Genomic DNA, 22384 nt, shown 5'->3' on the forward strand with positions numbered 1-22384 from the left:
TTTTTGCTCAAGATGTCATAATTCTTGGCAGTATTTTTAAAGATTCCTCCTGGCAATATAATTTCCACCAAAAGGAATCAACAGAAATGGGTAATACTCCTCAAGCTTCCTAAGTCTTGGGAGGTCATCTGTTACATCCTAAATGTATGCCCCAGGGGACAACTGACTTCTTTATTGTTATTTTCTAATTCTCCAGTTCTCTATTGTGATGGGTCATTAAAATCAGTGAAAGTTCAAGTACTAACATGTATATTCTTACTTTCAATCACGACCATCAGGAAGTAATTGAAAGTAGTTGGTCCTGCACTGCTTACCTAAGCTGATGTTACACTGGCTTTCCATCCTACCAGCAACTCCGATTGCTGGGGTGCGGTCACACGTACTTCCTATAGCCAAATACTTCCTGACCTGCCACTCCTATTGAAGCTACATTACCATGGAGGAGGAGGCTCCCCTATTTTCTTCTGCCATCTGCTTGAGAGACAGACTTGTCTCCACCTTCTTCCATTACCAAAACAAGGTTCCAGGCACCCACATGTCTCCCTTGTCTTTGAATTACAGTATGGGGAAATTCATCTTATTTTTAGTTCCACTGCTACATAGTACAGTGGACAAAACACTGAGTCTAGAGTCAGGAAGATCTGAGTTCAAATCCACCCTAGACACTTACTAGCTGTGTGACCCTGGGAAAATCACTTAACTCTGTTTGCCTCAGTTTCCTCCTCTGTAAAATGAACTGGAGAAGGAAATGGCAAACCACTCTTGTGTCTTTGCCAAGAAACCCCAAACAGAGTCACAAAGAATTGAACATGACTGAACAACAACAACAAAACCAAATTTTGGGGCCAGAGGTTAGAGAATTTCCCAAAAAACTTTTATTAATAAACTACAAGAAAATAAACAAAAATAGTACATCCACTAAAGCACACAACTACAAAAAATGTTTAAGGGCACAGTCTAGTTCAAATTTAACTGAAATCTAGTCACAGACAAAAGGAGCCATCTACCTCCTCATTCTTTTCTTTCATCTAAAATGTTGTCTGAGCTGGGTGCTGAACACATTTCTGACCCAAGACAAAAATTCTAAGGTTTCCATTTTCAAATTGCATCTTATTTTTCATTCACGTATGAGCTGCCATGGTCTTCTCCCTACCCCTGGAATATGCTATACTTCTACTTAACAACCACCTTGGCCTGGTACCTGTTCCCTGAAGGAGAAAGCTATTTCCTCCATCTTGACCACAAAGATTATTTGAAAATCATGCTATGATGACCTTGGAGCCACCCTTTTGGTCCCTCTCCCGAGGGCTTATAAGGCTCTATTCTCCTGAAAGGGCTATAGTGATCCTACCTGACCCACCTACTCCAGGTGCCTGATGTTGTGATGGCTAATTTTTGCCTTCCCTTGGGGAACTGGAGCTTTTTCACCCTTTTATGCTTAAGATAGCACGACTTTATTTTCTTAGTGGTCAGTGATATAGCCTGAACAGTGAATATCATCTTTTCTGGTACCTTTTTATTAATTCCTGATGGCAGCCTTGAGCAGGTTTCCCATCTTTTACTGTTTAAAAGCTTAAGATCCATTTTTATTTACTGTCTGAGGGATACCTTCAGCTCGTGAGTCCTGAGTTCAGTGAATCATCCCCTCCCATTCCAGTTCATTTTATCAGTGTGATTCACATTCCCATGGTTTCTTTGATGACTCATCCCTCAGGCATTCCCCATTCCTGCCAGAAAAATGATCTTTCAGAATTCTTTTGGGCTATTTTTTTTTTTTTTGGTCTGGAACTGTGATTCCATTGATGAAGAGAACTTCTGGTTGAGAAAGTTCCCTTTCCTAATGCTGATTAGCAACTGTTTAGCAACTTTTTATCTTAGAGTTGCTTGGGGCAATCAAAGGGTAAATGACTTGCCCAGAATCACAGAGCCAGTAAGTGCTAGAGGTAGACTTAGTGGTCTTCTGACTCTGAGACTAGCTGCATATCTACTAAACTATGCTGCCTCTCTTCCTATATTTAAAGGTTTATAGTCCAAAACCTTAGACACAGAGTAAAAAAACGACAGACCCAATTTCAACCAATGGAAGGAAGTTGTTGTCTTCCTTTTCCTGCTCTTCCTAGCAAATTTTTATTGAAATCAGATTAAAATGAACATTAGAATTGTGTCCCCTCAAGTTTCCTTACCTCCTCTGTCTTTAAAACTTCCCATATCTGGGCATGATCCTCAACCAACCACTGTCCTGTATTCTCCATTTTGGTGGAAACTTTGGATTCTGGTACTGTAGAAATGGGTTCTCCTATAGTTTTTCCCTCCATTTTGAAAGAACGAGAGTCAGGCCCGAGGCATTATAGATCTGTGTGGAAAAAAAATAAGATATGAATGAAAGGTAAACGCCAAGGTAAACAGATATTAAGGCTGATACAACCAGGTGACAACAAAAGGTTGCAACTGTGAAAACAGGCAGGGACAGATGCTAAAGATGTTGTAGAGATGAAACTGACAGGATCTAATAATTGACCAGATTAGAAAAATGAAGGAGAAGAAAGAATCAAAGGTAACACAAAGGTTTCAGACATGGAAGACTAGGTGAATGATGGTGTTAGCAACAGAAAGAGTAAAATCTGGAAAAGATGATAAACTCAGTTTGCAGAAGGTTAAGTTTGAGGTGCTGGTGGGATGTCTAAGCAAATATATCTTGTAGGCAATAGCAGATACAGATGTTAGACTTGGAAAAAGAGATAAAGGTAGGAGATGTATATTTGTGAGTCATCTATATAAACGACAGTTGAGGGGATGAGAGTGAATGAGATTGCTGAGGGTGTAAAGGAAAAAGAGAAGAGAGCCAAGGACAGAACCTTGGGAAATGCCCATGCTGAACTCAGCAAGAAATCAAGGAGACCACATTGAATGCAGTGGTCAGTACACAGTAAGTCTTTCTAAATCTATCTAAACCCCATATTCCTCCCTGTGCCAACGGTCTGTATACAGGAGGTACTTAATAAATGTTTGTTGAACTGAATGAAATGAGAAGTTTAGAGAAGACCTTATGGGATCTGGCATATACACAAATAACTATAAAACAAAATGATAGGAGTGGTGTAAGTGAAATAGTGTTGGGGAGGGGGGTTCCCAAGGAAAGAAACCTCATCACTGAATAAGGGAGGGGTGAGATAAGGTTGGGGAAAGTTCCAAAGAAAATGTAATGTTTAAACTTAATCTTAGAGGATAGAGAAGCAGGGAAGGCATTCCAAGCAGAGGAACAATGTGAGCAAGGGCATAGAAGTGGGAAAGGGTATTTGTGTGGCCAAGGGTCTTATCTGATTGGAGAGTACAGTGTGGGGTTAGGGGGAGGAGAAGAAGCATGAGTTAACACTAGAAAGGTAAGACAACACTAGAGATCCCATAAGATCTTAAGTGTAAAAAGAAGCTCCCACCAAAAACTTCTGAGTATATATGTATATATGTATACATAATATATATGTCTACATAAAGAAGATTAGTCTGACAGTGATATAAAAGGTGGATAAAAAGGAAGAAAGAAAGGAGAGGCCAGAATGAGCAGGTAGAAGGCTACTGACATAGTTGCTGGTGAGAAGGGCCATACTAGGGTAGTGACAGTGGGAGCAGAAGGGACAGATTTCAAGATATTTCAGAAGTAGAACTGCAAGAACTTGTTAGATGACTGGATTAAAGAGGTAAGGGGGGCAAGGAGAGTCAAAGATTAACATCACTGTTTCAAACATGGGAGACTGGATAAATGGTGGTACCACTAACAGAATAAGAAAAGCCAGGAAGAGGAAGAAGTTTGAGAAGTGGAGGGGAAATAATAAGCTTCTTTTTAGACCTGCAGAGTTTGAGGGACCAGCAGTACATGTGAATGAAATTAGTCCACTAAAGACAGCTGGCACTATTAGCATCAATCAACAAGTACATATTGAGCACTCATTACGTGCCAGGAGCTGTGATAGCAAAGAGGACATGAAAGGGAAATGAAGACAAACATGTTCTGCCAACAAGAGGGCCCTGCCATCAAGGGGCTTCCATTCTATTGAGGCTGGGGAATAGGATCATTGTGGCTATGTCCTCCTGCTAGGAATTTATTTTGGGACTGAACCTGTGATTTCATTGATATAAGGAACTTCTGGTGTGGATATTCTCTCTGCCAATGCAGATCCTTAACTACAACTTATTATTTTAGAGAGTTGTCAAGAACACTGAGAATTTAAGTAACTTGCTCAGGTTCAAACAGATAGAATGTGTCAGAGGTGAGACTTGAACTCAGGTCTTCTAACTCTGAGGGCACCTGTTTATCCACTATGCCAGCATCAATCAACAAGCATTTTATCAAGTGCTTTCTCTGTGCCAGGCACTAGTTCCCAAGCATTTATTATACAAATGTAACTTGGCCTTGATAGGACCTTACTCCAGACAAAGGAGAAAGTGTCCAGGGACTAACTAAGCATTTTAGATTTTGTAGCGCAAAGCCCTTAAGACTCATCATGAGTGGAATGTCAAGGAGGACACAGCAGGAGGTTTACAAAGCATCTGGAGACAACTAGAGGAGCCCAAATGAGGGAAGATGGAGCAGGGAAAGTGCATCAGGGGAGCTGAACAGGCAGCACCACAGCCACTCTCTCTAGGGATGTCCTGCCATATGGAGTTCTGGAGTAGAGGCTGAGTGAGCAGGCTAACTTCAGAGAGAATCTCTGCTCTAGGGATCAAAGACTTCAGACTCAGCTTGGTGAGCGATTACCCTGTTAAGAACTGCAGAAAAGCTGCTAAAGGTTGGTTGGTTTGTTTACTCTCCATCTACTTGCTTGATCCTTGCTTGGGTCCACCTGGTGCCTGCTTCAGATTCCTTTCCTTAGTTGGCTATAAGTTATTCTCTTATACTGATCTTGACTTCTCATGAACATCCATAGTTGACCCCAAACACTGTGCACTGTCTATAACATGCCAGTATAGTACAAAGGTAAGAAGAAATTCAGCAACTAAATAGAATTTACATAAAATGTAGGATGGGATAGACATTTTAGTTTTTGGACAACAGTTAGAGGAAATTTTTTCATTGTAAACTGCAGACTTTGAGCTTTTTATCATATTCACTTAACAACCAGTATTAAGATTCTGTATTTTGTAAGCTTTTCAAATCAAATGAGGAAAGATCTTTGTGAATTCTGGCTATTATTTCTGGTAAACCACATGCTTATCTCTGTGACCTCTAGCAGACAAGGGCAGTTGGGGCATTCTCTATCTTTACCCCAATTGGTGAAGAAGAGTGGAGGAGGCAACCAGAGAAATTCCTTCCTCTGAGCTAACCCTGTGGGTAGAGATAGACTAGTCTGGAAAGAATCTCTTTTCTGTTGGGAGTGGTGAATGAGGATCCAGTACCAGCTGGTCAGGTCTGCCCTCCACAGTGCCACCTAAAGGTTAATATTCAAACTGATCTGCAATTTCACGGATTTGGGAGTTCCCTCCACCAAAGCAGACTGCATCTCACCCATGGCTGCCCTTCCTGTGCGACTCAACCATCCTCTCCCAAAAGTTCAATAGGGTTATAGAAACACGGAGGGTGGGGCCAAAGCATCTCACTAACTCACTCTTATCTGAACTAGGTAAAGGAAAGTTGCACAAATACATTCCCACACTCTGGGAAAAATGCATTAGATTCAACAGCAATACAGCTGGAGACCAAAAAGGGGAGTGAGGTGTAAAAGAGACTATAGAGGAGGAGAGAGAATAATTACAACTGAAACAAACTATCTTCAGAAGGTTGAACATAAAATGGGGGGGAGGGGGAATAAAAAGCATGAAAGAAAGTGTAAGAAACTGACATGGGATCCAGGCTTGGTGAAGAAAGAAAAAGTAGAGAACAGAAACAGATTACTTCCATGACAGTTTACTAGTATTGATCAGATTTCTTCTCTTTCTTCACCCACTTCTTTGTAAAGAGGCAAACCTCTGCTGCCTCTTACTCTCCTATGTCCCCCTTGTTCCAGTCAAATTAGCCCTCTTGCTGCTTCCTATAGGACATTATTTCTCTCCTCCTGAAGCCCCTGGAAAGACCATCCCCCCACTCTTAGAGGGCATTTTCTCCCTGCTTCTGCGTCAAGGAATCCCTGCCTTTCTTCAAAGTTCAGTTCAGACGTCTAACCTGAGCCCCCCAGTCGCTAGTACCCTCCTCTCCTAAGAGATTTCCTTATAGCTACTTTGTATATGTTGTATTGTTTTTCTGTGTAAATATTTCACCCTAGAGAAATGTAAGCTCTTTTGAGGGCTGGGATTGTTTTAGGTTTTCTCTTTGTAATCCCAGTATAGTGACTGGTATACAGAAGGCCCTTAATAAATACTTATAGAATTGAATCTGTAAAAACTGGGACAACTATGGCACTATCTGCCTCCCAGGATTCATATGAGGAAAATGCTTTATAAATCTCAAACGTACAATTCTGGAGTCATCATCATTATTACTACAAAGCGAGTGCTGAGTACTGTATGGGAGACTGGCCTTGGAGTCAGGAAGACCAGGTTCAAGTTCTACTTCTAACAGTTATCAGCTGTGTGATCATCACCAAGTCACGTAAAGAGACAAAGTATCGTACAAAGCAGGTCGAGAAAACTTTAACCTGAAATTAAGTTGCTGACTTGAAGAAGGTTCCATTCCAAAGGAACTCAAAGAAAGGGAAGGAGGGAGGGGATGGTGAAAGGGAGAAAGAGAGAGAAAAGGGGGAGAGAACAGAGAAAGAGAGAGAAGAGAGGGAAGAGAAAGAAGAGAAAGGGAAGAGAGAAGAAATGAAAGAAAAAGAAGAAAAAGAGAGGAGAGAGGGCAAGAATGGCAAGAGATAAGGGATAGAGGAGGAAGAAAGAGGAGAGAAAGAAGGAGAAAGATTAAGAAAAGAAGAGAGAAAAGAGAGGAGTGAGAGAATAGGAGAAAGAAAAAGGAGAGCGAGAGGAGAGAAAGAAGAGGAAAAGAGAGACAAAAAGAGAAAGAAGAGGAAATAAAGGGAAAGTCATTATTATCATGCAAGCTGTAAATGCTCAGTAAACACTAGCATTTTGTGAACACCTCTGAGGGGGGAACAATGAATGTTTTCTTTTTCATTTATTGAACTGTAGCCGTGGAAAGATACAAAGATAGATAAAAAGGAAGGCAACAGGTGTAAGTCACTGATGTTGAATGACAAAAGATTTTTAAAAATTATTTGTACTAGGTAATGTTAGATAAGTCATTTCTCTGTCTCAGTGTCTCACGTTCCTGATCTGTAAAATATGGAAAGCAATTTTTTTTTTGCTTCCCAAAGTTAGTGAAGAATGAATAATCCAAATAATCCAAGCAGTCGTGATATACTCTGAAAACATAAAATACTTAATATAGTCACATAAATAACTCATGAGCAGAAGGCACACCAGCTAATGAACAAAGGTTATTCTTAACAGACACTGTGATGAATAAGACTGACACACATACATGTAAGGAAATAAACAAAGGAAAGCTGGGTAGGGCTTTCTGCCAGGAAAAAAAAAGCCAAACAAACAGGCAAAATGGAAATAGGCCAGATTAGTAGGGAAGGAAATGCCATTGTTGTTTGAGATAATACCGTAAACAATAAATAATCAAACAAAACAGTAGAAAAGCTAAATAAAAGGATTGGGCTGTGTCTCTTATAAACCATGGAAAAGTAGCCAGAAAGAATACACCAACTACACAACTCTAAGAGCAGACAATAAAACATATGCAAAGTGTGGTCACTTGCACTGATCCTCTTGCACTGGAGATCACAAAAAATGGTGAGCTGCTTGTCTCTAGTCATTTTCTCATCTCCTCAAAGGAGAGGAGAGATGGTAATTTGACCACTCTGAAGAATGAACTATCTGTATCCCCCAGCCCAGGATGTCCCCAAACTGATTCCTGAGGAAGAAGGTGAAAGAATCATTCAGCAGTTCACTGTTTCAAGGTGCTCTGGAAATCTTGGTCTGGAGATCTCTGGGTTAGAAACCTCAAGCTCAACCAAATCTTCCTCCTTAGTTGAGATTCTGAGACCTTTTCCATTTGCCTCCATCTTTTTGGCTCCGTAGGATCATCCTAGAAGTTCTGTATCTCTTTACTCATGAAAGCACTGTTAGGTGCTAGTATATCATGGATCTTTCCTAATCATCAGCAGATTAAATAGAAAGAGCAGCAAAGAAGTCAGGGTAAGCTTTGCCAATGGCATTACTGACCTCTTTTGTCTGTGGGCATGGTAGGAAGGCAAGGGAGGTTTCTGCACCTGGCTAAAGGTACTTTATGCTGGCCTCAGAGTGTCCAGTGAGCTTACCACCTGCTATGTTTGCATACAGAGATATATGCACATATTGGCTCTCCCACGTGGGTACCTTCATCTTAGGTGATCTGGGCATGTACCAATGCTCCATCATACTTGGATATTCTTGCTGTGAGACTTCTTTAACAAAAATGAAATATTTTCAAGTCTGGTGCTAATCTCTTTATTAGAGGCAATCTCCCATGCTGGATCCCTGAGTGTCTGAGACTCTCCAGGTAATCAAACAGCTCTCCTATGCCCACACTAACCTCTCTCTGATTCTTTTCTCCCAGTCCTTCTCACTAACAGTGCTGTGTAATTGCTTCCTCCTAGGTACTTTTAGAGAGCTTGGGAGAATTCTGCTGTCCTTAGGGAGGATTGAAATAGTCAGGTGTAATGATACACACCTTTATCCCTGCTCCGAAGAAGGCAGGGGCTTCTGGATTAGTTGAATTGAGGAATTATGAGCTGCAGTAGAGCTGAAGCTGATCAGGTGTCCCCACCAGATCCAGCACCAATCCAGTGAGCTCCACAAGAGCAAAGGGCCACAACACTGCCTAAGGAGGACTAGCCCAGGTTTGAAATGAATGGGTCAAAGCTTCTGTGCTGATCAATGATGCCACTGGCATGAGTGGCCATTGCACTTCAGCCTGGCCAAGAGATGGAGATCCAGTCTCCTCTCTCTCCCTATCAAAAAAAAAAAAATAAAAGATTGAAATGATCCTGTACAAACATCACTCTGAGCAAGAGTGGCATTCTGTCCTATCTGTTTTGCCTTTCAGCCCAGGACCACAGGCTGCAGAAAGGCTTGCTGCAGAAAGCACACAGTCTGCCCATCTCTAGCATCACATACCCCACCTCCAGTAGGAATAGCACAAAGTCAGCCTATGATCTTAGCAAGCCTCCCAAGGGTCGTTGAAACAGGGCGTCTCATAAAGACTGTCAGGTTTGATGAGTAAGATTTAATGGCTAAAGGGAGGAACAATAGAAAGAGGGTAAGATGCTAACCCTCCTTCTCCAAACACTAATCCAGCTTTCTTCCAATCTTAAGTGCTTCTCCACACTTTCTTCAATTAGACAAAATAATAATAAAATTTCCTCACAAGAATGAAATACCTGGAATTTCAAAGAAATAATAGAGGGAAAGTAGAAATGAGGAGACATAACATTGCCAGAACATGAGCTATAGTATAAAATGTAATCATCAAAACTACCTAATAGTGGTTAAAAAAATAGAAAAGTAGCTCAGTGAAACAGAAGAACCAGAAGCAACTGAAAATAGTAGCTCAGCATTCAATTAACCTAAATTATTGGTGGGGGAGCCTACCCAACTGACAGGAACTGCTGAGAAAACTAAAAAGTAATTTGGCAGAAATCAGTTATCTTACACTATACACTACAATAAGTTCCATATGACTGCAACCTAAATATAAAATGTGACATCATAAAAAAAATTAGAAGAAAAGGGAAGGACAAACCTTTTACAACTACGGCTGAGGAACAATTCTTAACCAAACAAGAGATAAGAGATCAGAAAAGACAAAAATGGACAATTGTAAATGCACAAAATTCAAAGCCTTTTGCAAAAGAAATATAGCTAGAATCAGAAGAATTATAGAATGAGGAATAATTTATGCATCAAATATTAGTGATGAAAGTTTTATGTCTAAGATACATAGACAACTGGCCACAAATATATAAGAACAGGGGCCATTCCCCAATAGATAAGTTAAGGAACAGTTATCAAAACAATATCTAAAAATTTTCAATGACTACATTTTTAGATGTTCCAAATCTTTAATAATAGGAGAAATAAAAATTAAAGCTACTCTAAGATTTTATTTTAAACCTAAAAAATTGGTAAACAGAGCCTAAAAATGGACATAACATTTTAAGGACTATGAAAAGAAAGGGTCACTAATACACTGTTGATAGAGTTGTCAAATGGCCTGACTAAATCTAGAAAATAAATTTGGAATTATTTTTTAAACTAACCAAACTATTTGTACCATTAATACACTCTGCATGTATTATATATCACATATATGTGCATATATATATTTAATAAAAATACTCATAGTGGCGCTTTTGTGGTAGGAAAGAGTTAGAAACAAAGTACGTGTCCAGAAAGTGACTGCACAAATTGTGGTATATGAATATAGAGTAAAAAATGACAAATATGAGGAATTCAGAGAATTCCTCAGAGGAATACATGGAAACCTGTGTGAATTGATGTGAAATAAGGCAAATAGACCCAGAAGAACAACATATTTATATCTACCATAACGTAATAAAAAGAACAACAAAAGGAAGTTGCACTCTGATTAATTTTAATGAGCAGTCTTAAGCCCAGAGAATATATAATAAGTAAATCCTTCTTAGGTGAGGGTTAACCAAGGCAGAATGTTGCCAACACTGCATGATATGGTCGGCATATTAATAAATATTCTTCTTTGTTAAAAGGATTGTTCCATTCTTGGATGGCAGAGGAAAACACCAAGAAATAACAGTAATGTACAAATAAAAGGCACCAATGAAGCTTAGTTTTAAAATCAATAAAACTCAGGTAAATGATGAAAGCTTTCTCCCCAGCATTCCTACTAAGATTATTTATTAAGTTTAAAAGTAATAGAGAAGATCAACTATTTTATCCCATAACAGGATTACTACTACACTAGAATACTTTAAATGGCTAATTGCCAAACAGAACATCTCAAGCCTTCAAATGAGGTGGGGTCAAGAATGTCTTGCTGGGGCAAGATCCAGTTCACCAAAGCCACAAGAGCAGTTATGAAAGCACGGGTAAATCATAGTAATAATACGGAATGAGCAGCTGCAAATATAGACAGGAAGTGAAGAACCAAGAGCCAATAAGCAGGAGCTGGAGAATCAGTTGTGTGCCCCCAAAGCTCAAGCCAACATGGGAAAAGGATGCAGGCCACCTAAATTTAAAATGTGACATCACAAAAAAAATGAGAGGAAAATGGAAAAATATACTTTTCACAGTTGCGGCAGAAAGACAATTCTTAACCAAACAAGAGATAAGGGATCATAAAAGACAAAAATGGACAATTTCAATTGCATAAAATTAGAAGTTTTTTGTAAAAATAAAATTAATATAGCTAGAATCAGAAAAAAAATTAGTAGGAGCAGCTGCACAAAAGACCAAGAGCTAATAACCAAAAGCTGGAGAATCAGTCATGCACCCACAAAGTTAAAGCTGACATGGGAAAACAGCACTGGTTGTTGCTCAGTAGCCTACATACCTCTGCTCTGTGGGTTGGAGTGGACCAGGCAAAACCCTCTGTTGTGACTTGGAGGGAATGACTTACCAGGACATAAAAATTAGGCACCAACCTCTTTTTTCCTTTGTTACACATTTAATGATTGTCAATTTATACATTATTTTCATAGTTTGCAATATGCATTCCGTATATAAAGACAATCAATACTATTATGTGACTGATGCAATAGGGTCAGCAAGTACAAGGAAACAATTTTAAATATTTATTTTCTCAAGTTCTATTTAAATTTTTTAAATGTTGGGTTTTTTCCTAATTCTGTTCTAACCTTAATCTTGTCAAAAAGAGAAAAAAGTAAAGCAACTAAAAAAAAGCATTTTAAAGACTGGAAAAGACAGCCATGAAAGCTCATGGAGCTAATAAAAAAAAACCAAAAAACCCTGTAAGGCTACACTATTTGTATTTGTTCTACAACAGGGAAAAAAAGTTAGAAGAAAGCAGAGGGGGATGAGTAATGAGTAGAATCATCTTACAGATCATTTGGGAGCAGTTAAATGATGGATCTCATTAAAAGGAAGAAGAGTCACCTGCAGGGGCTTTTAACAGCCTACCCTGAAGCTCTAGAACCCTGACAATTCCTCAGGAAATACTTCTGAATTCTATATTGGAAGAAAATAATGAATTACAAAAGAATATTCTAAAGTGAGATTTGTGGATAAAAGCGGAGATTAGAATACATTTATAAGAATTAAAATTAGAAATAAAAGTATGTCTTAGGGTTTTTTTTAATCCTTGCTTTTTTTCTAGGTACTGAATAAAGTTTTCAACATCTTATTTACTCATTTCATACTTAGGGTTTTATTTTAAAATCATAACTGATGTTAGAGATGTTGCAGAGATAGAATCAAAGGTTTATAGGGTGAGGGAGACAAAAGAGTCAAAGAATTAAAAAATTGTGACCTTGATAAATGGGAGGGTGGTGGTGCTATTAACAGAAACAGAGGCATTAGAGGGAAAGGCGCATTTGGAGAACAGATAATTATTTCCATTTAAGACATGTAAAATATAAAACGATTTGATTATGAGCTCCTTGAGGGCATCTTTTGCCTTTTCTTGTATCTCCAACACTTAGTGCAATGTTTGGCACATAGTATGTGCTTAATAAATATTTACTGATTGATAGATTAAAGTGTCAGTGCAATATCCAGGTGGAGATTTCCATCAAAAAGATAGAAATATGGGGCTGGAGTTCTGGGGTGAGGTTGGGAGAAGGAAAAAAAAAAGATTTAGGAGTCATTTGTAAAGATTTAAGGGGAACAGATGTGCAATGAGGAAATGAACTGGATTATATACCAGATAACCTGAGTTTGGATCTAGTAAAATTGTTTTATTTCTCTGGGGCTCAATTTCCTCATGTGTAAAATGGGGAGGTGGACCTGGTAACTTGTTAGGTCTGTTCTAGCACAACATCTATGATCCTTTGATCTATATAGAGGTAATGGATGAGAGGATAGAGGATGAGACTACTAAGGAAGAAAGAAGAAAAGAGGAAAGGACCTAGGCTAGAACTCTGAGGAATATTCATATTTAAAGAGTCAAAGGAGAATAAGTGCCTAGCAAAAAACCAAAAAAGATATAGGAGTGCTCAGATAGTTAAGGATCATGAGTATAGACAGCGTCACAGAAACCAATGGAAGAGGGCAGAGGCATATAACGTCAAACACCACTGAACTGTCACTGCTACATTTCCATACATAGTGGAGATCAGGAGGGTTTCTTCTTCCTTTTAACAGAGTCTCAGAAGATCTAGGGACTGTAAGTGTATACAGCCTTCCAGAGTCCCCTAAATGGATCGTTACAGATATCCAGGTCTCGTGACATAACACTCAATGCTTTTTCCCTGCACATGCGTCTATGCCTGCCAAATATTTCTCTCCTCTCAATCTCACCCCAGAGCTCCAGTCCTAGATTTCTATTTTTCCTAGCATTCTTATCCTCCCTCCTTGTTTCATCATTTATTTGTTCAGTTTACCTCCGTGAATTGATTACTATGTACAAAACCCTGTGCCAAGAGCTGAGGAAGCTACAAGATAAATGAGATACAGACCATGCTCTCAAAGTGCTTAAAACCTACTATTCAAAGGAGGTCAGCAAGACATTTTCCATACGAAGAACGTAAAGCATGTAGAAAGAACTTGTGCAATGATGTGTGTCAGTGCATAAATCCCATTCCTAAGAGGCTTGACTTCCTCACTGCCTTCTGTTAAATAAAACAATGAAAGGAATGCAGGGCTCCTGAAGTGTCTATGATTCCTAAGGAAGCCTCACACACTTAATTTCCATACCATACACACACTGATCAGACAGGAAGACAAACACTGAAACAGCACTCTACCTACTTGTCATCTCCAGGATTTTCTCCAAAGGAGAGAACTGGCAGGCCAGAGTCAGTGGTGAGCCGGACTGGGGCAAAGGGACAGTGGAAGATCTCAGCAGAAGAGCCAAGGCTGCTCCGAAGGAGGCTGACACTCCTACTACCCAAGCACCTGGCCAGGTGGGTGTCTCAACAAGAAGAGCCGCCCAGTTGTTATTCTGATTGTTTTTTCTGCTGAGAAAATGACCTTTGCCTGAAAATGTCGAAATAACAATGGCTAAAAGGCACGCCATACTCAAGATAAAAGTAAGGAGATATGGTAAAAGAGAACCTAGTTAAACAGGATGAATTCCAATCACCTGGCCAAGGTGAACTACATCCTCCAGCACTGAAAAGCCGGAGAGTAGTGATTGCTATGCCATCACCAGTGATATGTGAAAGAGTGGAAAATGAGAAAAGTACTAGAGGACCAAGGCAAAGGTTGCCTTGATTTTTACTTTGAAAAGAAAGAAAAGTAAATGCAGGAGTTTGCAAACAATAGGCCAATTTCCTTTTTGAAAGGACATGATAATATTCCAGATCTTGTCTGTCTGAATATTTCGCTTTAATGAAGGCTATACTGTATCCTTATGCCATCATTTAAAACATTCCATATATCTTTATGGTTGCATTAAGTGGTAGATCTTGTTTGATAGCAAATGTAGTAAGAGTAAAAGCTTATTGTGACCAGTCGGGAGGCTTATTAAAGATTTTCTTTCCAGTAAAACTGAAAATATTAATGAAAGATATTTTCTTTGGTCTAAAAGTACTTTCCAGGCTCACTTGCCTCAGAAATATGGACAATAGATTGAGAACAGAAAGCTTTTCTTAGAGAAATTAGAATAACGACCAAGCTTAACTACTAATTAAGATCATTGCCCTCAGAAATGATTGGTGCTATGACCCATCCAAGGGCAGTGTTCTCTTTTGCATTCAAGGTTAAGATATTGATCACAGAAAGAAACCCATTTTCAGTCCTTGAACAGAGTGATCCAGGAAAGAACTGAGTAGAGGCTATTGTTTTGGAATATAATCCCAAACGATATTTTAACATACAATCTTTTCCTTGTTCAAGATAAATGTAACCTCAAATGGTCTTTGGATAAAGATGCTCTGAGAGCATGTGGGAACTCTACAGGTTTGGATATCTCTCACTCTAAGTTAGAAATGACTTCAATATAGAATAGTGTGTATACATGTACATACACACACACACAGAGAGTGACATAAGGATTTCTGGCAGACTTGTACTGAAAATGCACTATGAATATTTTTTTCTCCAACACATGTATGCTCTGGGCTCACTTTTTGATTGAGACCTGACTCATCTATCAGAAGCCATTGATTACCGCACCATTTCCATTTAACCACTTAACGTCAATTAGATTGTACAAAGAGCTAGTTACTTGGAGAATATAACAAAAACTGCTATTTCCTCTCAGTATCAGGAGGACATACTCTCCTGTACCCCACCTTGGACCCTGGGGAGAGTAGGCTTATTCTTAGCTTAGTTCCTTCATATCCCATTGGTCACACAAAGTTCATGCCCAAATGCTGGATAAGTCTACATCTCAGTTACCTGGGGCTGGATTGTAATGACCACTCTTTGCTCCTCAAAGCATTGGATTCTGGAATGTTTGGACAACACTCTCCCTTCACCTAAATCAAAAGAATAAGGCACACAAAGAACCCATGCCTATATTCACAGGGTCAAATGGCAGCTTTGGTTGGAAGAATCCAAGACCTCTTTCCTTACAGATTTATCTCTTGCTGGATGATGCCAGCAACAGAATACAAAAGATCCACCAAGAATTCAACTGAAAAGAAAATGAATAAAGAGGATAGACTAAGGCTGACTCTGGTCTTTCAGAAGATGCCCTCAATTCCAGCTAAACAGCCAGTCAAAAAAATCTTTTTCTAACTATGTGGTCAGCAGCCCGGAACCAGCAGCAGACTGCCTATGCATCACCACAGTCCTCAAGGCACTTCAATAACATGTCATCAAGACTCTCTCAGAAATGGGCTCCTCAGCCTCTCCACATGGGTGCAACCCAAGGTACCCTCTCTCTCTCTATCCCTTGATCACCTACAGAATTAATAACCTTACCTGCACAACTTGATTGGATAATCGTGGGATCTTAGATTTGATAGGGGTCTTAGAGGTCATCTACTTCAGTCCTTGAAGAATGACCTCTCTAGGCTACAGCACTCTTGTTGACTACTGTTCACATACTACAAACCTTATCTCCTCAATTAAACTTTTAGCTCCTTGAGGAAAGAAATCTTCACCCTCAAATCTCATAGAGCAATCTGTTTTATACCTTTCTAATGCCTTCATAAGACATTTCCTTTACAGCTCTCTGTGCCAAGGTCTAAGTTCCCTATTAGACTTAGCTCCACAAAGGCACAGATTGTGCTCTCTAGACAGTCTACCATCCAAGCCTGACCTAGGGCCCTATGCACTTTTATTTCTATCATTACTTTTATTTATGTTACTTATTTTATTAGTTACTTGTCATTTTTTATTTCTATTGTATGCCCTACATGAGCAGTATAGTAGTGGACTTGTCAAGAAAGCCTGTATCTGAACCCTACCTATGACATTTACTAACTATGTGACCAAGGGAAAGTCATCTAGGCTCCCTAGTCTCTGTTTATAAACCTAGAGAGTGGTGATAATAACATTTGTAACTAAATAAGATAGCATTTTTAAAGCACTTAGCTCAGAGCCTGGCACATAGTATGTATTATATAAATGCTTATTCCTATCTCTTCTCCCCAATATCTGTTGTCATTGTGACCTTGATCAATCAATTAATCCATCAACAAGCTTTGATTAAACACCCACTATGTCAGGCATGAAGCTGGGCGGCACAGTGGATACAGCCCCAGGCCTGGAATCAGAAAGACATGAGTTCAAATCCCGCCTCAGACACTTACTAGCTATGTGACCCTGGGCAAGTCACTTAACCTCAGTTTACCTCAGTTTCCTCATCTGTAAAATGAGCTGGAGAAAGAAATCACAAACTACTTCAGTATCCTTGCTAAAAACAAAAGCCCCAAATGGAATCACAAAGAATTGGACACAACTAAACAACAACAAAATGTCAGATGCTGTTCCAAATGCTGGAAATACAAATGTTTTAAATGAGACAACCCTTATTTCTAAGGCGTTTACTCTCTAGGGCTATAAAATGAGGGGGTACTGAATTAGAAAACCTCTAAAGTCCCTTTTCGCTCTAACCTGTGGTCCCATAATCTCATAGAATTATTGGGAGGACTATATAAATGTCAGCTAGTTTTATTAGCTCAATGTTTAGTATACAACAGGTACTCAGTAAATTCATTTTGTTAACACAATGATGAGTCAAGGACTGCACTGACGTTGCAAACCTGGGTGACTGGATAGTGGGTCCTCCATGGTAATAAAGATCAAAAATAGGAGGGCTTGAGAAAGAGGGGAAAAGGAGTTGGTTCTGCTGTGGACCTATTGTGTTTGAGACATCCTGTTTGAAATATCCCATAGGCAGTGGTAATGGAGAACTGGAGCTTGGAAGAGAAATTTGGGGTGGAGATAGATGGATGGATGGATGGATCTATGGATCGATGGATAGATGGATGGATAGACACAAATATACACATGTATGTATGTGTGTGTGCGAAAGTTGGGTAATCATCTGCATATTCATTATAATTGAATCAAAAGGAGATGATGTGCTCAACCCAGAGAGATAGGATAGAGAGAAATGAGAAGAGGGCCCAGGACACTCGTCAATCAATAACTGGGTAATCACACTGCAAGAGAATTCTAATTGTTTTCTGTACCGTCGGTCACATCAAAATCCCCAGAAAAATTGCACAATACTACTTCAAATAACCTCCATGGAGAAATCTGAGTCAGACTAGAATTTCTCTGAAAGACTATTTCTCTTAACTCCATGTGGAAAATCAAGAATGAGCAAGAAAGGAAAAAACATTCAGCATTCCTGCCTTGCCAAGGGCAATTTTTCGCTGCTGTTCCAACTGGACTTCAGACTGTGTATTTTTTGCCTCCATGATAGTATTTGGCAACAGCTTTTAATAATAATAATAATAAAAAGAAAAGGCCAGACTGCTTTTGTGCTACCCTTGTGAACCTCCCTTGGGAAATGCTCAGCCCTGAGTGCCAACACAAGGAAAACAGCTGGACTCACTTCCTGATCTCCATTCTGGCCCCACATTCTCCTAACAAATCTTGAAAGAAGGAAGCGGGAGAGGGGGAGGATCTGAAGAGAACAGAGGCTAAAATAACAATCCCTCAGAGTTCTAGAAGAGATGGAGGATCCTCTAGAAGAGAAATGTATTTATTGCATAGAGATTTATAATACAGTAAAAGCCTCCCTGACAAGAGTTTGAAAGTTTAAAATGAGACTGTGCTATAAATCACGTGACTGCACCAAGCCCCTCAGCTCCACTGCTCTGTAAACTCCAACCAGATAGATACAGCTTCCTGCCTTAATCACCCAAATGAGCATGAGGGCGTATTGTAGGAAGGCAACAAGTTTATTTATAGGTACTTATCTTTTTAACAAAGTCTAATTTTTTTAAGATGAAGATTTTGACTTTTATCATAAAGAACCCTTCTCATGAAATATATTTTTATTAAATGTTGAAAATCTGAAATATCAGTAATTTGTGTAGGCTTTGGAAAGGACCCAAAAGCCCAAGCAATTCATGGGAGATCCGCAAAATCCAATAATTAGATTTAGGCAAAGGGACATGTTTTACCTTTCAAAATCATAACCAGTTAATACGCTGAATCGCTTCACTCTGCCTCCAAAAAGATGATTCCCTTTTGAGACATGTAAATAGTACTTCCTCTTTCTCCTACTTGACCTGCTAAATCTTTCTAATGTTAAAGGGACCATCCACTTACTCACAATCATATAACATAAGTGACAGTTGGAGGGGTAGAATTATGTCTTATTCATTCACAAGCACAGGAGTCCCTGGTCCCCTGTAGAGCAGATTAGGTCACTCTAGGAAGAAAGGAAGTATTGGTCTGAATACAGGCTGCCCCCAAATTAAACCTTTTTGAAGGGAAGTCTCTCTTACACATGAACACACAGGCACACACAATGCATATATACTCATATAATTATACAAAAAAATGGGGGGGGGCAGATCTGTGATTTCATTGATTTAGGCACCAATACACAGATTAGCAATTCATCTGCAGTTTATAATTTTAAAGAGTAGTTTGAGGTACATAAAAGTTAAGTAAGACACAGCTAGAAGAAAAACTTGAAGCCAGGTACCCTGCTTCCCATTCACCAAGCTTATCATTCTGTCTTCCCACAATGTGACATCCTCACTTGAATGAGGTCTAGTGTGGCATCAGATGCTTGGGTGTGACTCCTGCCTCACATGTTGATAAACTCATCTCCCTCACCTGTAAAACAGGGATCTAAGCACTGATTCTTGTACTTCCTACTTTATCAGCTTTGGGGAATTAAAACATTTTGGGAAGTTTAAGGCACTCTATGAAAATGCATCGTTCTTATTTACCACTGTCCGTTCCATGGGAAAGGCTGTGATCAAACTGCCTATTCTGTGCCTGCCTCCCCAAGCCCATCACAAATATGCTTTCCCCTTCCATGCCTTTGCTTTTACTGTTCCCATATTCCTGGAATGATCTCCCTCCCATCTTCATCTGGTGATTTCCTACCCTAAACCTTCCTGATTGATTCAAATTCTATATCTTCCAGAAGATCTTTCTCCCACTCCCATTAATAAGGAGTTTACCCCCTCAGACCTCACCATATTTTTTTACACTTTTCTAATATTAATTAGGTAATTTTGCATATCATGTTATCTATTCATTATATCTGTTTGTGTATTAGTCAGCTACTAAATTATAAGCTCCGTGAGGACACAGGATATATCTAATCTAAACCTCCCCACCCCCAGCACTTAGAACAATGACTACAGACTGTGTCAGTCAATTAACATTTAGTAAGCACCTACTATGTACCAAGCACTGTGTTAAGCCCTGGAGATACAAGGAAAGGTAAAAGACAGTCCCTTCTCTCCTGGAGCTCAGTCTAATGGAGAAGACAACATGCAAACAGCTATATTCAGGATAAACCGGAAATGATCAACAGAGAAGACACACACCATTAGAGGGGATCAGGAAAGGCTTCCTGTAGAAGGTGGAATTTTACCAGGGATTTGAAGGAAGCCAGGAGGTGAAGATGAGAAGGGAGAGTGTTTTAGGTGTCAAAGTGCCTCAAGTGAGGGAGATGAGTGTCTTGTTTGAGAAACCCCCTCCACAGGGGTACCTCTCGTTTATCACCATTTATGCTTACATATAGATTCTAAGCCTGTTGGCTTCTCCCAGGGCACTTTTTTTCCTACGCGAAAACTACTGAAACATCAGAATTACAATAACCCTATTTATCAAACAGACAATATGCCAGGTCAACACAGTTCCCAAAATGTTGCTAATGGGGGAACCAGTGTAAAAGCTAAGGTGTACAAATTCTCTACCCAGGTGGAGAAGCTGCCCCTGCCCCTGCCTGGTCCTAGATCTTATTTTCCATGACCCCAACATGGAATAAGCTCTGAAGTTCTGGACTAAGCTGCCCCTTTCATTCTAGAGAGCTTACCCCAGACAACCTTTGTAAGGGGCCAGAGCAGGCTCAAGCTGGGATAGTACCTTCAGGTCTGAGAATGGAACAAAACGACGCTCATCGTACCCATAACAGTAACAAAATGAGGTTTATTTAGCCAGAGAAGTAGAAGGACATTGAGGGCAGGGCAGAGACGCTCACTGAGGATATCACACTGACTCAGCTGAACACAGTCTCCACATTGCCAGTGCTGGGGATGCTGCTGGTCTGTGGTCAGAGAGCTGAGGAAGGAGACCCTAGCCTCCACGTCCTGGCTGTTTTTATATTCAGACAACTTGGAAGCCATGTTAATGGCCTGAGCTACTCAAATATCAGTGTGAGTTTCAATCATAATAATAGTAAATAGCTAAGGAAGGGGGCTCTACTGTTAAAACATTTTATAGATGAAGAACCTAAGGCAGAGAGGTTAAATGACCTTCCAGAGATATCAAGCTAATTAGTATCTGATGCTAGATTCGAAGTTAGGTCTTTCTCACTAAAGGCCCTCTTACCTAGCTATCTCAAGGAAAAACTGGCCTCCTTTCCTGGGAGGGAGGGGGTGCTTGAGATATCTCCCCAGCTACACTTTTCTCCCCTCACATTCCTTCCATGGTATGACAGTGATAATGATAGCTAACATTTACATGCCACAATGTTCAGGCACTTTATTATTTCATTCAGTCCTCACTACAAGCCTAGGAGGTAGGTGCTATTGCTATTCTCATCTTGTAAATGAGAGTCTAACCCCTGAGTCTAACAGGAGTCATACAATGAGCAAGTGTCCCACTCCACATTAATTTAATTAATTCCCTTATCTATTTTACTTCACTCACGCAATAACTGTTCTACACTGAGCCACAACCATACTCGACCTTCTCCCCCTCCCATGCCAAACCACAATCTATCAGTTTCAAGGCTCATGTTCTTTTATAATCCAGAATGTAATTAGCACTTACTGACATCTGTGAGCCTACTAGGTCTTCTCTGAACAGAAGTCTGCCTTTCCCTCAGAATTTCCAGCCTTAACAGTAAGCACTTCAGAAATGTATGATTAATTTGTTAATTAACATATTCAGGAAATTCCATAGTTAATAGTTATAGAATAGATCCACTGACTACATCTTATTTTTTCTGCCTTAAATGGTGACATCTTTCCAATAAAAATCAATCAGAGTTCTGCATTTGGAAGTTATTCTTGAAGGGCTAATTATTTGTACTTTCAATATAATTAAATTATCATTTAATCTACTCTACAAAATTTTTGTCTACCTTAAGTGCCATCTCAGAATTCCAAAATCCTATTTCTATCTGGGACACAAGAGTATGTATAAATATAGCCTTAATGCTCTCAGCAACCTTTCTGAGAATTTTTTTTTACAGGATCACCTATATTTTAGGTGATATAAAAAATTTTTAAAGGATTTTAAAAGAATAAAATAATTTTTAAAAACAGATATAAACTCCAAATTTATTTTATGAGTAGCCCAGCAGGCAACCAGCACCCCCTATTGTCAAAGTCCTACAGCTTCTGAATGTCAAGAGTCCTTGAATACACGGAAAGGGAAACGAGTCTAAAAATGTTTTTAGGATGCAAACTCCAATGTCCCCTTTTCATAACACATCTTTTCATAACAACCAACCCTTGTGTAAAAATGTACCCATCATCCTCCTGACTGCTATTCTTAGGGGAAAATGCAACCAGCAAAACACAGAAATACAAATACACATGAATACGTGGCCAGGGCCACTGCAACTATTCTGACCAGCTGCATGCGTAGG

At 39.5% G+C, this 22384-nt stretch overlaps 1 protein-coding gene across 3 annotated transcripts in view; it reads right to left on the reverse strand.

Moving 5' to 3' along the window:
• The window catches only part of RGL1 (ral guanine nucleotide dissociation stimulator like 1), a 272674-nt gene that overhangs the window by 198869 nt on the left and 51421 nt on the right, over nucleotides 1-22384 (reverse strand). For all 3 annotated transcript variants that reach the window (XM_072648405.1, XM_072648406.1, XM_072648408.1), the window contains one exon: nucleotides 2184-2353. In XM_072648405.1, coding sequence (XP_072504506.1) covers nucleotides 2184-2315 — 132 coding nt within the window. In that variant the 5' untranslated portion in view covers nucleotides 2316-2353. Of the gene's footprint in view, nucleotides 1-2183; nucleotides 2354-22384 lie in introns of those variants that run through there.

Source organism: Notamacropus eugenii, chromosome 2, assembly GCF_028372415.1.
Source record: "Notamacropus eugenii isolate mMacEug1 chromosome 2, mMacEug1.pri_v2, whole genome shotgun sequence".
In the NCBI taxonomy this organism is placed as follows: Eukaryota; Metazoa; Chordata; class Mammalia; order Diprotodontia; family Macropodidae; genus Notamacropus; species Notamacropus eugenii.